The sequence below is a fragment of the Stigmatopora argus genome, chromosome 20 (assembly GCF_051989625.1).
Source record: "Stigmatopora argus isolate UIUO_Sarg chromosome 20, RoL_Sarg_1.0, whole genome shotgun sequence".
Taxonomy (NCBI): Eukaryota; Metazoa; Chordata; class Actinopteri; order Syngnathiformes; family Syngnathidae; genus Stigmatopora; species Stigmatopora argus.
Window position 1 is genome coordinate 2,956,477 of NC_135406.1, and position 14,154 is coordinate 2,970,630.

The 14,154-nt window shown below is 50.8% G+C and overlaps 3 protein-coding genes across 4 annotated transcripts; all 3 read right to left on the reverse strand.

Annotated features, from left to right (window-relative positions):
* Positions 1-1,551: 1,551 nt before the first annotated feature.
* On the reverse strand, positions 1,552-8,736 carry kiaa0232 (KIAA0232 ortholog). The gene is made up of 8 exons (XM_077588324.1): positions 8,488-8,736; positions 6,637-7,190; positions 6,419-6,559; positions 6,116-6,185; positions 5,966-6,050; positions 2,598-5,889; positions 2,412-2,520; positions 1,552-2,025 (listed from the first exon to the last, which is right to left on the reverse strand). The coding sequence occupies exons 2-8, from the start codon at positions 6,877-6,879 to the stop codon at positions 2,009-2,011; spliced, it is 3,957 nt and encodes a 1,318-aa protein (XP_077444450.1). The 5' UTR covers positions 6,880-7,190; positions 8,488-8,736; the 3' UTR covers positions 1,552-2,008.
* Positions 8,737-10,754: 2,018 nt separating this feature from the next.
* LOC144065792 (protein S100-P-like) lies at positions 10,755-11,434 on the reverse strand. The gene is made up of 2 exons (XM_077588914.1): positions 11,227-11,434; positions 10,755-10,937 (listed from the first exon to the last, which is right to left on the reverse strand). The coding sequence occupies exons 1-2, from the start codon at positions 11,386-11,388 to the stop codon at positions 10,791-10,793; spliced, it is 309 nt and encodes a 102-aa protein (XP_077445040.1). The 5' UTR covers positions 11,389-11,434; the 3' UTR covers positions 10,755-10,790.
* A 1,354-nt stretch (positions 11,435-12,788) lies between these two features.
* Positions 12,789-13,836, reverse strand: LOC144066034 (uncharacterized). Of its 2 annotated transcripts, XM_077589336.1 has the most exons (5): positions 13,705-13,836; positions 13,316-13,639; positions 13,130-13,249; positions 12,946-13,040; positions 12,789-12,879 (listed from the first exon to the last, which is right to left on the reverse strand). In XM_077589336.1, exons 1-5 carry the CDS (start codon positions 13,760-13,762, stop codon positions 12,814-12,816), a joined length of 663 nt encoding a protein of 220 aa, XP_077445462.1. In that variant the 5' UTR covers positions 13,763-13,836; the 3' UTR covers positions 12,789-12,813. The 2 variants fall into 2 exon arrangements, with proteins under 2 accessions (XP_077445462.1, XP_077445463.1); XM_077589337.1 differs by lacking the exon at positions 13,130-13,249.
* Positions 13,837-14,154: the final 318 nt, after the last annotated feature.

The window sequence follows — 14,154 nt, forward strand, 5'->3', positions numbered from 1 at the left end:
CACGGCTACTTTGTGGGAAATGGGCACAACAAATAGGAAGGAATGAAATGACAAGTTTATGTTCTTCCATTCACGACACAATCCAACCTAAACAAATAGGTTGCTCTTATTTTTTCAAGAAAATCAACCCCTCACTGACTGCATGTTCTGTTGTTATTTTTTTGTTTTGTCTTTTTTTGGTAACTCCAAAGCTTTTTAAATGATAAACTCAGACACTCTGTCCAATTTTTGACTTCAAATCTCCACTTTGAAAAAGTCCAGATGGGGCCAACATACCTTCAAATGGATCAATCAAGTCACTCTCACATCCCCAAATGATGATCTGATGTTTGCATGCTGCATTTTCAGCTCCCCTTACACACAAGTGTCATTTTGTCCCAAAAAAAAAAGAAAAAAAACATGCAACATTTCAATGACTTTTCTCCACTTGAATGTTTACAAGCGCCAAAGCATTGCATAGAAACCTTAGGGGCGGGGTTTGAAAATCCCTCCACATTGCTTATGCAGTCAATGGCTTTTTTTCCCCCGCAATTCTATTTATTATTATTATTTCTTCTTCTTTTTTTACTCTCCCTCCTCTCCTTTAAATCATGATAAGCTCTAAATAAAACCTATTACCTTTGTGGCTTGCTAGGAAATGTCAACGTGGCGGTTAGAATCGGTTTCTGCCAAAGCTGATTTTTGTTTTGTTTTAATCACGTTTATTAAAGTATACATGAAAAAATTCCTGAGCGTCTGATGACTGAAGTCGGCCTTGAACGTCACATTGACACCTGTTTCCGAGCAAAAGCGCACTGGTGGGAATTTTGTGCTTGAGAATCTAAAAAAAAAAATCATCATAATAAGGCCCTTCTACTTCCCTTCAGCCAGAAAAAAAATCAAATAAAAACTGGAATTTCAATCAGCCAAAGCTCAAGTTAACACACCTGAAGATTGGAATCCATTTTTTTGCTGAATTTAGAGAAAAAAAATGCACGATCACGCCTACTGTGACAGGTTCGTTGTTCACAAAATATGACTCAAAATGTCAACAAGATATACGTTGAGCCAAATAACAAAAAAAAAAAATGAAAAGCACACCGTTCATTCGAAAAGTATATAAGCAACCGCACGTTCTAGTGTAATTATGGCATTTTGTCATTTATGCTTCACCAGGTTGACTTTTTTTTTTGCCACAGTTTGGACATTTTTTGCCAGACAACTCAAATATTACATTACCTCGTTAGCCGCCAGTGACGGCGACAGACGTCCAATCCGTTTGGTTGGGGGGAAAAAAGGTGATACATCGGGGGACGTCTACTAGCGACAAAGCCGAATCAAAGAGTCGCACGGACGGACGTCGGTCGTCGTCATTGGCGCTGAAAGAGTTCATTTACGAGTCAGTTTTCCAAAGTCATTCCGGGAAGAAAGTCTGCACGCGTTCTCAAATTCTTTCCTAAATTCCTCCAATCAAACAACAGAAAACTGAAAATCAGAACCCAAAAAAAATGAACTTTCTCCCCAGAAGATGATGCGAAAGCGCACCACCAGATAGCGGCAATTATGCTTCGGTTTTGTTTTGTTTAAATACACACACACACACACAGGAGTGAGACTAGCCTGGCAAACGCACATGCACAACCAATCAAACGGCACTAACTCTTCGGTGTTGAGGCTGGGAGGGAAAAAAAAAAACACGGTGATCAGCGCAAAAGTGAAATAAGAGTGAGTGGGCGCTAGCTAGTCTCAAGATTCTAAAATGCGTCACCCAAAGGCAAAATCTTTTTTTTTTTTGTTATCTTATTTTTTTTTCTTTCCATCTGATTGATTACACAAGCATCGGGTTAGTAATTGGAAAAAACCAGCAGTTATGCATGTGTGGGAGTAGCGTGGAAAGCGCGAGAAATTAGCCTAGCTTAGCTTTTGCGGCTCGCGGATGAACCCGAACAAAAGCCGGTGGCGGTCGGGGCGTCGCATTTAAGGAACGTTTCCTCTTGCCGACTCGAGTCCGCTTCGCCAAGTGGAGAACTCAAATGTTGCTGCTCCCTGGGGGGGAAAATCAGGGACTTAAAAAATAAAATAAATAAATAAATCAACAATGACGACTGGAATGTTAAGAATTTCTACAACGGGGAAGTCAAACTCCATCAAGAATTTCCGGTACCGGCGGAGGCCAGACGGGAAGGTATTGCAATTAGTACTGGGAGGCCAAAAAAAGAATGTCATTGACTAGTTAATTCATTGACATTTTGTCATGAACAAAAGAGGAATTAGTTAACCAAACAAAAACAGTCCAATTGTTCTTTCCCATCCATTTTGTAGGCCGGAGGCACCTTATCATTTTCGGACTAGGACAACCGGATATGAGAAGCCCAAACGCGATTGACTTGGACACGCGTGCCTGGCGTAAGGTCTTAAAGAGCGTCGGTTACCTGTACACGGCGATCCAGGAAACAAAGGTGGGCAGAGTGCGTTTTGCCACCAGCGCTCGTCGTCCTGGTTCCCGCTTCCGACCTGTCCGCTTATATTCAACAGAGGGAACTAGAAAGACAAAATGGGCGTTACACCAAGGTCTGGGGGCAGAGACCCCTCGGGCAAAGTCGGGGGAAAGGACTCACCTCCGGAACATTTCCGACAAAGTCGTAGGCGATCCTGTATTTGGACAGCGGGCCGGCCGCGGCGCACAGGTAGGCCTGCTTGGCCCCCGGGCATTCCTCCTTTTGGAAGGACGCCGGGTCCGCCGCCGTTTGGCAGTCCGAACATCTTTCTTGCTCGGCGACGGGGCCTTCTTGCGAATCCAGAGAGGTCTGGGCGCTCTTCTCCATGCCCGATCTCTTCAGCGCGGGCAGGAATTTACCCGACTCCAGTTCGGACTTGCCGTAATACGGGCCTTCGCACTCGGCGTCCTCCTCCAGCGGTCGCAGATCCGCCTGAGGATCCTCCGAGACGTCCGCCGGCGGCGGCGGCGGCGGGACGGGAAAACTCACCTCGTCTTTGTCGGTCTCGGCCTCGGCCTCCGAGTCGCTGGCGCTGGCGCCGCCGCCGGGGGACAAGTCGGAGGCCGAGATGGGCCGGAAGTGAGTCCTGGGGGAAATGCGGATGGCCCGGTACTGAGTTTGGTTGAAGCCGTAGATTTGCGGGCACAGGGCCTCGCTCTCCGAGTCGGAGCAGAGGATGGATTTGGGCTTGAAGCCCGGGCCGAAGGGAGCCACGTCCTCCGGCTCAAAGGAGCACTCCACGTGGAGCAGCTTGGAGAAGGGATCGTTGAGGTCGAAGGGAGCGAAGGGGTACTCCAGCCGTCGCTCCAGCCGCCGCTCTAGCCGTCGCTCCAGCCGTTGCTCCTTGCCCCGCGAGCCGTCGTAGGATCCCAGCAAATCTTCACGGAAGATGAAGGAAAACCCCTTATTGCGTCCGTCTCGGCCGCCGGCGAGGGCGCGCTCGCCGGGGCCGAAGGACACCAGGGGTCTCCGCAGGCGGCGGTGCCCGGGGGCAAAGCAGCCACCCTTTTTCACCAACAGGTCGGCGCCGGCGATGGCCAGCATCTCGGGGCGAGGGGCGGACGTGGACGGTGGCGGTGGCGGCGAGTCGTGCCTAGGCTCGACGGCCCATTTCTCGTCGCGGCTCAACGTCTCGAACTCTCCGTACACCCCGCCGATGATGAAGGACGTGCCGTCGTCGTCGTCGTCTCTTCGAAAGTCCCAAGGCCTGGACGGAGTCGTGTAATCGCCAGCGGCGTCTAACTTGGAGGGCTTGTTTTTGGCCAAGTCCCGGTCTTCGTTCTTTCCCTCCCACAGGTGATACTCGGAGCGCCGCACCGCTCTCGCCTGAGGTCCCTGGACGGCGGCGGCATTGCCGCCGCCGGCCCGCGGCTCCGGGCAGTAAGCTCCCGAGACCTCCATTTTCTGGCCGCCCGGCCTCGCCGGTGACTCGGGTTCCCGGACGGCGGACCAGAGGTCGTAGCTGGCCCTCCGCGGGCCGGAGTCGTCCGAGAAGACGCCGGGGCCATACCGCTTGCTCTCGTCTTCTTCCAGCGCTATTCCGCAGAGGGACTCCAATTTGGATTTTTTGGTGTAGCTCTGGCAGGGTGTCGTGCAAATACCGGCCTGCTCCTCTCCCTCCTCCTCCTCCTCCTCGCATTGGCGGCCAGGGTCGTCCTGAAAAAAGTCCAAGATTTCCTCCTCTAGATATGTACCAGAAAAAGGAGGGATGATGATCGGAGCCGGAACCACCGCCGCCGCCGCCGCCTCCTCGCCGGGAACGGGCACGTGCTCGTTGTCCGAACGGGTCTCCTCCGAGTGCGACCACGGACTACACGTTCGCGTCGAAAGGTTCGAGCAGTGTTCCGTTTCGTCAAAGGCACTATTTTTGGTCCATATTAGCAAACGAGACTGTTTGTTAGCGTGCGGGTCCAGACAGCCACCGGTATCGCCGTCGCTTTCGCCGACGAGCGGCTCGCGGGGAAAGGACCCGGCTCGGCTGTCGTACTGCAGCTCGAAAAGAGAGAAGCGGGGCGAGTTCAAGCCGGGCGGCTCGCCGGCGGCCCGGGGAGCGTGCCGCTCCGCCAGGTTTCCGGAGAGATGGCCCAGAGTGAGGGAAATACTATCGAAGAGGGGGGAGAGGCGCACGGGCGATTCGCCCATGAAGCTCTCCCCATCCACGTCGTCCGAAGTGGACGGCGAGCAACATCCCCAGACTTGAGCCAAGTTGTCCATGTCCTCCGGCAGAAAGCCATGGGATACCGGAGCGCTCGCCGAGTCGGGCCTTATTGCACATTTCCCCTGCCGCTCCGAGCCTTCCAACAGCAAAGAAGCTTCTCTTTCCTCTTTGCTCTTTTGTCGAATCATGCCGAGGATCCGACTCTCCCCCGGCGAGTTTGAGGCACTGGTATCCAATATGGATTGATAAATGTCGACTTCATAGAAGTCGGTGAATTCGGGCAGATGCTTGTCATCTAAATGGCCACCGTCCCCCGGCTGAGGGCAGCCGGGGGGCCCCGTGAGCGGAGCGCCGTCTTCCTCCGCTCGGCCGGCGGGCGCTTCCACAAAGTGACCGTCGACGAAGGAGCCCGCGGCGAGGTACGTTCTCTGGCCGTCGTCGTCGTCGTCGGGGTGGGCCGGGTCTCGCGGGGAGCCGACTTGGCTTCGATACTTTGTTTCCAGCTTGCTTTGATTGCTGCTAAAAGGTACAAAATAGTCTGTGATGGGCTCGGTGTACCAAAGCGGCTCTTCCATGTACTCCTTTGCGTTTCGCTCTCCCGAGCCAATCTCCTTGGCCTGCGCCCGGACGGGGTCTTTGTGAATCTCTTTTAGCGAGCGCCTGCTCTTTCTGTAGAGTTGCGGGGGTTTGCCCCCGACCGCCGGGGCCACCCGCCCTCCCGGATTCCGTTGCTCCTCCTTGACCCGAAGCTTGGGCTGTCCGCCGTTGCGCTGCCGCTTGCTCTTGCCGGCCTCTCTGGATTTGCGCCTGACTCGAAGCGCCTTGCTTCTGAAAGGCTTGTCGCCCGTGTTCCCGCTGGAGCTGGAGCCCGCCTCGCTCGACCCGGAAGACCAGGATCGGGTGCGAAACTTTCCCTCGCTCCGGTGTCTCGTTTGCCTTTTGGAGTGCAGCGCGTTCTTGTCTTCCGCCACCGCGGCGCCGTGGTATCGGTTCTCTTTCTCCTTCTTGCTCCGCCGTTGGTGGCCCCTCTCGCCGGTGGCGCCGGCCACGGTGGGCCGCGCTTCGGCCTTCCGCTCCTTGCTGGCCTCGCATTCGCTGTTGCAATCTTTGGGGGAGGAAGTGTCCGTGCTGGTCTGCGGAGCAGCCGAAGACGATGAGCTGGAGTACGCGCAGGCCTTGCTTTTGTTCCACACGGTCATGATCTCTCGGAGACAAACGGGCTTCTCGGACAAAGGCGGGAAGGCTTCGTAGTACCTGAAGAACACGCAGGGCGTTTTCCCGGATAATTGCTCCGACATGCAAGAAAGAGGCCACGACGCACGCCACTTACATTTCCACCTGGTCCTTGGAAGAGGGGGACACGACTCGCTCTGGGGAATGAGTGGCGTCAGACTTCTTTTGGATGGTTTTTTCCTCTGCAAGACCACAACGTACAATCACACGTAACGTCGTCACCGAATACGATGCGGAGGCGACCAACCTTTCTGTTTGTTTTGAAGCTCCCGAAGTTTGGAACAAAGCTCCTCGACCAGGCTTTCAACTCCAGAGTTCTGAAACGGAACGGAAAACGGATTCAGACGTAAAGACTTGACGCCATCCGACACCGGTTTCCTCTTGCTCCGTTGCACTACAGCCAAAAAGGACCGTGGCAACGTGGCAGTTAAAAGACCCGGGTAGGTCTTTGGCTCAGACAAGACGACACAGAACTCAGCGTAGCTTTGGAAACCCCTACGTTGACGGTCACGTGCTCGCCGTCAAATGAAAAAAGGCCAGGCGAGCTTACTTCATCGGAGGCAGAGCGAAGACACCGCACCGCCGCTTGTTTCTTCATTTCCTCGAGACTCAGCTCGCTCCCTCCCTTCTTCTTACTCTTGCCCCATTTCTTCCCAGTTCCCCTCTCCCAGCCCAAAAAGATGTCATTCTCCTGTCAAACAAATCAAAAGAGATTGGAGCGTGCCGGCGGGCGGGCGGACGGACGCCGCGAGCAAAGAGAGGCCTCACGTGAGGGTAGTCCTGCAGGTCGTAGTCGTAGCTGTCGTGCAGGAGGAGGCTGAGGACGTAGCGGGTGTAGACCATGGCGTCTATCCCGCACTTCTCCAACTCCTGGCCCAGCCAGCTTTGCACCGGACCCAAAGACTGGAGCAGGGACATCCCCGACGCAGGCTGGGGGGCCGCCAACGGGAAGGGGCGAGAGAGATTCTCGGGAGGGGCAGGACCGTCTGAATCGGTGCTCACGGGACGCATTTAGACCTCAGGTGTTTGTTAATCTCAGGCGGGCTGGCATCGCCATTGCGCCGAGTGCTTTGTCGCCGGACGGGGGGGAGAAGAGTGCGCGGGGAGGGCGAGAGACGGAACCTCGCTTCGATCACTCCGCCGGGGTGCGCTGAAGGGTTTCTACCTGAGGAGGCATGAGGGATTCTTTTTTTCCCCCCTTGCTTTCAGCAAATAGGGGGCTCTTATTCGTCGGGCATGGCGTCTGCGGCTGGCGGCGAAACAGCCAGGGTGGGCATCACTCCGAGTCGGCCATGTTGCGGCGATCGCTTCGCCGGCGCCACCTGAAACGTAGGGCAATCTTCTCTTTTTTTGCATAGAACTTCATACAAAAAGCCCCGTCCAAGCCATAACAGCCTTGGAGACAAATGGCCGGAAAACGCTTCCCGTCAAGCCCACGTGTTTCGGCGGCTTAAATGGAGCTAGCGGTGTGCTGATTGGTTGAAGAGAGAGGCCCACTGCGGGTTACCCTTAAGAAACGTCGAAAGGGCAACGCTAAGAAGCTTAAAGAGGCGTAGCGGCCTAACACCGTTGCAAGTTGAGGTCCAGTTTGACGCTACCTCAGCTAGCCTAATGAACTCACTGAAGGCGTCCGATCTCCTTGATGTGGAAGCTTTGGCAGGGAATAAACAAATGAATTTAGTGTCTAGTGAGAAACTAATTGGTGAGAGGAAGAAACGAGTTATTGAATTGAGGCGATGTAATGTTCAGTAAACACAAATTGGGCCTTCTCAAATGAGTATTTAGGGACTAAACTTTGAAATGTAGCTTTGTTTAACAGACACGTAGAATTCTCTATTATATATAGTCGTGTAAAGTAAACACCACTGGATTTTTACTGTACGTTCGCCGCTATATAAAACTATGCCTTTAGCTACATTAGGAAGTAAAAATACATGACTTTTACACTTTTGGTAGTGTTTATGTTTTCGAGTACTTTCTGCCATAGACGGAAAAGGCCAGTCCGGTGTTAAATGAATCACCTAAATTGACCTAAAGTGTCCTTTTTCCAAGTGTATCAATATTTTTGCAAATGGTCGGTATGATCAAAGCGCGGTCCAAAGTTAGCATGCTAGCCATTACTGTAGAGTCAAACAAGGTTAGCTGAACCAGCGACCTTTAATGTTAGCTTACGAGCTAATAGTGTTGTTCATTTGCAATTCATACGGACAGCGTATAAATATGACGAATGTCAACTTTGGCAGAGTATAGATTTGATTTTTGGGTGGGGGTTCTCCGGCCGGTTGTCCGGCAAAAAAAACGCGCGGTGACATTTGAGCTCTGACAGGCGCCACAACGTCAAGCTAACAGGCGGCGGCGACCCGTTGACATTCGGCCGACTCGTTAACTGGGAACATGTGAAATGTCGGGGGGAGATAGAAAGTACCCCTTATTTCGGAGTGGGGTCGACAGTTTTGAGCGAAAGAACGACCAGACTAGAGGAGACTACTGGAGAAGACTGACAGTTGTTCCCTTCAAAAATGTGCGCCATGTCGTCACCCAGTAAAGGCGACGAACGCGTGGGGAATCAAAATAGAACACCGGCGTAGCAAAGCAACACACATTAGCCGCCCCACGTACCTGCGAGCGGGCCGAAGAGGAGAGGAACACCGAAAGGGAGAGGCTACTTGTGTTTTGCGGCCGTTCCGAGCTCGGGCTCAGGAATCCGCTGCGGTAGCATAGCGTATCATGGACGCCGACAGAAATGGCGCTGTTTTCACGTCCGCTGCCACTCCGACGGCAACGGGGAAAATGGCGACATTCGGGCTCGAGCGAGCGGAAGCTCGGTCCTTTGAATGAGTGCTGGTGACAGAGTCAAAATGGCCGACAACGGAAGCCAGTTTCACACACGAGAACAGCAATTCATGCGCCACCTACTGAGTTGGTATCTAGGCAACGAGGCTAAACTCCGCCGTCCTGTTACCAGATACCGGCTCCTTCCGCCAGAGGATTGCATCAGAAACGCAACTAGTACGTCAAATTCCAGCTTAGTATACTGACTACGTATAGTGTCAGTCTAACAATCACACTTTATTAGAAAAATACATGTGAAACGTAATTGTTTTTGTTTTCTTTCATCAACTCTACACAGTTTGACAAGTTGACAGCCCAATGGACTTTAGAATGTCACTCAATAGTGAGTCCCTACTTCCACTCTAGTCTAATCTGTGACCAACCTATGTCATTTCCTGACCTGCATTGATGTGGATCTGCATCCAGAACCCTGCAGCCACCTTATTGATCGCGTAATTAGCTGGACGTGTAGGATTTGCCGATCAATATCTGCAAAACAATCACTCATCAAGTCCCACGCATCGCAATGTTGTCTAGGAGTGTTTTTATAGTTGTTTTGAGCAGATGGCAGTGGGTTCCAATGATCAATAAGATTTTTGCAGTGATCCCTGTGTTTAAATGTTTATTGCCCAAAAGTGATATAAAGTTTGTTACACTGCAAGCAAACAAACTGGACTTTGGATGCAGGAAGCCTTCCCATGAAAAATAATCATACTGTTAAAAAGTCCATGAATGACGAATGAGTCATTCTCCTTCACTGATCAAAGTAGATCTACTCAGCATTGGAGGTCCACATCGACGTTTGTGAGATTTGGAGCCCGATAAAGCCCTACTTGTCTCATTTGAAACATCCCCGAGGCCGATTTTCCCACGCGGCGTCCGATAGGAGTTCGGTCTCACTGTCATGCGATCCCCGTGAATGAGTGGGTCGTTTATTTCAACTTGGACGGTCACGTGGTGCACCGACTGTGCATTATCAGTACATTCCGGGCGCGCGTGCCTGTTTTTTTTTTTTTGCCGTGCAAAATTTGGTCGCGATGAGCAAAGTCGCTTGAATTCAAAAGATTCTTGGGAACGCCAACTGCGTGACCGGCCTGCCTGTATGTAGGTCGAAGGTGAGCGAGTCGTACGCCATGAGTGGCGCCTTTGTGCGAGCGTTCCGACTCGGCTCGGTTAACCCCGGTTTCCGCCACGGCAAAACGGCCATGTATTCTTTATCCTCTGCGTAGAGCGAGAATAGACGGCGCTGAGTTACGGAAGAAATTGTGAAATTAATGGTGTGTGCCGCTCGGCCTAAGCGGTATGTGACATCTGATCGAGACAAACAAAATCAGGTGTGTGACACCTTGATCAACCTGTCGATCTGGTCACTCCTTTATCTGGGAATTAGTGACCTTTGCCTTACCCTGATAATATCACACGGTTAAATCCAGTGGCGGTCCGTGCATTTTCTCATAGCGCCTTCAACGGGTAAAAAATCCACTTCCTAGCAGAATTTAATGATTAAATACAAATACTGGAGCTTTTCAGACATTACAACCGGGAAAAGACAGCGGTGGACGTCAATGGCGAAAATTGCACTAAAATGGGGTAAAATCCACTTCCTAGCAGCATTTAGTGATTAAATACAAACACTGGAGCTCTTCAGACATCAGAACCAAGCCCACAATTGAAATATTATTTAGGAATATAGCCATATTTTACTCACCCAAAAAAGGAAGCTAACAGACAATTTGGAATTATTTAATAAGTATTGATGGACAAAATATAATACATGCTTCAGATATTTCTTAGGCCAGCAGAGAAGGCCTTGAAGGCCCTGACGGCCCGCCACTGGTTAAATCTATACTGTAGAGAAGAAACAGAAAGCTAAAAAGTTCCTGCCGTGAAATTGCATAGCGATAGACATGCAAGGCCTTTTAAAGGAGCAGTGCTATTGACGGCCGCTAGAGGGAACCAAAACCCGTTGACGGCTAGGTTTGACCACTGGTTTTTCTTGCTCGGAATTGTACGACAAGCAAACGAACTGGTACGAGAAAAGACTGACACCAATGTTCAGAGTGAGAACGTCATTTTATTTATGTTAAGTCTCATTGTTTGCAACACAGGGACACCTCTTTAAAGACACAGGCCAGGCTGGCCACGCACGTGATGAACTCACAGAAGTCCAACTCTCCGTCTTGGTTGGAATCCAGCGATTTCAGAATGTCTACTCCCTCCGGTTTATCCATTCCAGCCTGCGTGCACACAAAAGATCAATCAAAAGCAAGAACAGCAACAAAAAAACAGACACCATTGGGCGTCTCGCGCCGTCAATGGCATTGAAACGTGTGCAATGCGCAACATGCAACATTCCTCTAGAACCTGCAGGTCTGCGATAAAAATATGTACACCAATAAATAAGCAACTGAAGTCAAGTAAAACATTACAGGGTACTACAGAATATGGTCTATCTGGAGCAGGTGGTTGGTTGGGTTGACCGTTTTCTTCCAGGGATTTCCTCTAGCCACGTTGACCGTTCGTTACCTGGAAAAGTTGGGGCAGCTCTTTCTGCACCAGCTTCTTGGCCTCGCTTCGGCTCAGGGTGTCCTTGCGTCCGTCTTCTTTGGCGTATTTGTCAAAGACATTGCACAGCATGAAGAGCGCCATTTCCAGTTCGGTGGGTTGCTGGTTCATTTTATCGCACATTTTGGAAAGATTCGTGGACGAGCGACTGACGAGTGGCGAACGCTAACTCCGGCCTCCTTTATTTATACTTACCACCAAAGATTCAAGGGCAGGGCAGACGGTTAAGGCCACTCATCAGGTTGAACCACCTTGTCGGCTTATTAACAATAAAAATGTCAAACACGCCCGCTTGCGCATACATTCTCCAACAATGCCTTTCTTTATGATGTTTGCTTAATACTGCAGGGTTTAAGGAGCGGCCTTTTCAATTCAGCGGCATTGGACCGTCCATCTTTTGTCTTCTTACAACATGACCCTTTGTACGAGAGACGCCGCCCCCCCCCCCCCAAAAGGTGCAAGTCAGGCAGTTGTTCTTTATTTTCACAGACTATACTTTCAAGCCAAATACAAGTACAAGTTCACATCAGCGGTTCGGTTACTAAGGGAAACGAGTCGAAAAGTTAGTTTCCATTTCCTGTCGCCAGCCGCAAGAAACAGACGCTTTGAAGGTCGGCGTGGCGGGCCGGAAAGCGCATGGCGCAAACGACCGCAAGGACCGGTCGGGCCAGAAACGTACGCGCTAAAGATGTGGTCGTCGTTTCGCAACCCATGCGTCTGTGTCTGTGACTCAGAACGACGGCTGCCATTTTCATACCTGTCAACCTCTGCCGATAACTGCCCTTATAAATGATTATTGATTCCCCTTACAAACCCCCCCAAAACCTTACAAACACCGTACGACTCGTACGGTGTTTGTAAGGTTTTTGGGGGGTTTGTAAGGGGAATCAATAATCATTTATAAGGGCAGTTATCGGCAGAGGTTGACAGGTATGCATTTTAATCTCGGAAAAGTGACTAGCGTAACGGTTAGATAGCGCGTGGCAAAATACATAGCTTAGGAAACAACCGCCTTCTGTCACGCGACCGATCAGAATGCGGGTACGGCAGTGGCGGGCCGTCAGGGCCTTCAAGGCCTTCTCTGCTGGCCTAAGAAATATCTGAAGCATATATTATATTTTGTCCATCAATACTTATTATTCCAAATGGTCTGTTAGCTCCCCCCCCCCCCCCTGGAAACTGCTGGCCCGTGAATCCAGGTCTGTCCTTGGTCGCCTTATCTGATGGAAACTGCTGGCCCGTGAATCCAGATCCATCCTTTAGTCGCTTTATCTGCTGGAATCCACCGCGTCTCCTTTGAAGTTTCACCTCTGCGACCTGGAACCTTTATGGCCTGGTCCCTCAGCATCTTCTTATCAACATATAACCAAACTCAACTTGTTCATTGTCATCGAGTTAAGACATTGGTTTTACTCCTACAGTGGTAATATATCAAAATGAACTAGCTACAACAAAATTAATGAGTAAAATATGTCAAATTCTTCACTCCGAATGGGCGAACGGAGCCAGGCGTCGCCAGGCGTCGTCGTCGTCGTTCCCGGCCCGACGTCAGCCGCTCCCCTTGGTCTCGGCGTGCTCAAAGTAGTCGACGGATTCGTACAACAGCACCTGACGCTGAAACCAAGACAGACGCATAACGTGAGCGGGCTTCCTTCTTCCGGAGCTTTCAACCGGACTCACCCATTCGGAGGAGCCGGCGGAGGATCCGGTGCTTCGTTTATCGGGGTCGCTCGCGTCCGAGTTGACGTGGGGGGTCTCGTAGATCACTCGGACGCCTTGAGTATTTAACACGCGGTTCGGCATTGCGGTAAATCCCAAGCGGAAAAAAAAAACAACAACAAAAAAATACACAAAGAATCGTCACCATTCTTTGCTCTGCGTTTGCAGGTGCAGACCAGCGCCAAGACGAGCAACAGAAATCCCAAAGCCGATGAAATGAGCAACGGGATCCAGATAGGAATTCCCGAAGCGTCTCCTGGAACATCTACGGAGCGCCCAAAGACATTTTCAAAACAAATAGCAAGCGCGCTTTGACCTCCGGCGTGCTCACCTTCGTGCGCTGTGTCGTTTGAGCGTTGGTGGACGACCTTAACCACGGTACCGTTTCCTCGCATTTTCTGTAGACTCGGTATGTCCCCGCTGACCTCGCACTCGTACGTCCCCGAAACATTTTCGGAGACGTGGCGCCAAACTAAGGTTTCGCAGCTCCTCGTCGATGTTCTGTTGGACAGTTTCTCCAAGGTGAGCGAGTTCTTCAGCCACTTCACTTTGACTCGCTTGTTTCCCTTCCAACAGCATTCGATTTCGAGCGTCTGGCCCTCCTCGACTTCCACGTCGGGGCTCTGCTCGACGGACCACGAGGACGCGTCGTCGCCTGGAGGAAAGCCGCGAAAAGTTGGATTCGGGAGGTCCGAAAGTCAAAACGTGGCGTCTACTTACAGCGCGATGCCAGACTGCAAAGTGAGGCGAGAAGCAGAGCACTCAGCAGAAACGCCATCTTGTCCACACTGAAAACATCTCTGGTGTCTTGACATCCTAGCAAAAAGCCGCCCACTCTTTGCACCGAAATGCAGAAAAGAGTCACATCCTGTTGTGGGACTGCAATAGGGTTACAATAGGTCAAGGGTTTCAGACTCGGGTTGGTTCGCGGGCCGCTTTAACGTCAACTTGATTTCACGTGGGCCGGACCATTTTAGATATAGCATTTAGATTTTTTTTTTTTAGAAATGGATTAAAAGACCTGAATATTCCGTTTTTTTATGGATCTAAAACAATGTTTATTTTAGCTTTTTTATATATATTTTTAGATTTTACAAAATGTTTTTTAAACTAAAAACACAGAAAAAATGGATTAAAAAATAACAACTATTGATTTAAAAGGGGGAAAAT

Excerpts from the sequence above, each read along its gene's own strand:
- kiaa0232 (XM_077588324.1), bottom strand. The coding sequence starts at position 6,879 with ATGCGTCCCGTGAGCACCGATTCAGACGGTCCTGCCCCTCCCGAGAAT. Across the intron at positions 6,186-6,418 it reads TTCGCTCTGCCTCCGATGAA|AACTCTGGAGTTGAAAGCCT; the intron begins GTAAGCTCGCCT and ends GTTCCGTTTCAG. Across the intron at positions 5,890-5,965 it reads TCCAAGGACCAGGTGGAAAT|GTACTACGAAGCCTTCCCGC; the intron begins GTAAGTGGCGTG and ends CGTGTTCTTCAG.
- LOC144065792 (XM_077588914.1), bottom strand. The coding sequence starts at position 11,388 with ATGTGCGATAAAATGAACCAGCAACCCACCGAACTGGAAATGGCGCTC. Across the intron at positions 10,938-11,226 it reads AGCTGCCCCAACTTTTCCAG|GCTGGAATGGATAAACCGGA; the intron begins GTAACGAACGGT and ends GTGTGCACGCAG.
- LOC144066034 (XM_077589336.1), bottom strand. The coding sequence starts at position 13,762 with ATGGCGTTTCTGCTGAGTGCTCTGCTTCTCGCCTCACTTTGCAGTCTG. Across the intron at positions 13,250-13,315 it reads AAACGACACAGCGCACGAAG|ATGTTCCAGGAGACGCTTCG; the intron begins GTGAGCACGCCG and ends GGCGCTCCGTAG. Across the intron at positions 13,041-13,129 it reads CAAACGCAGAGCAAAGAATG|GCGTCCGAGTGATCTACGAG; the intron begins GTGACGATTCTT and ends TAAATACTCAAG.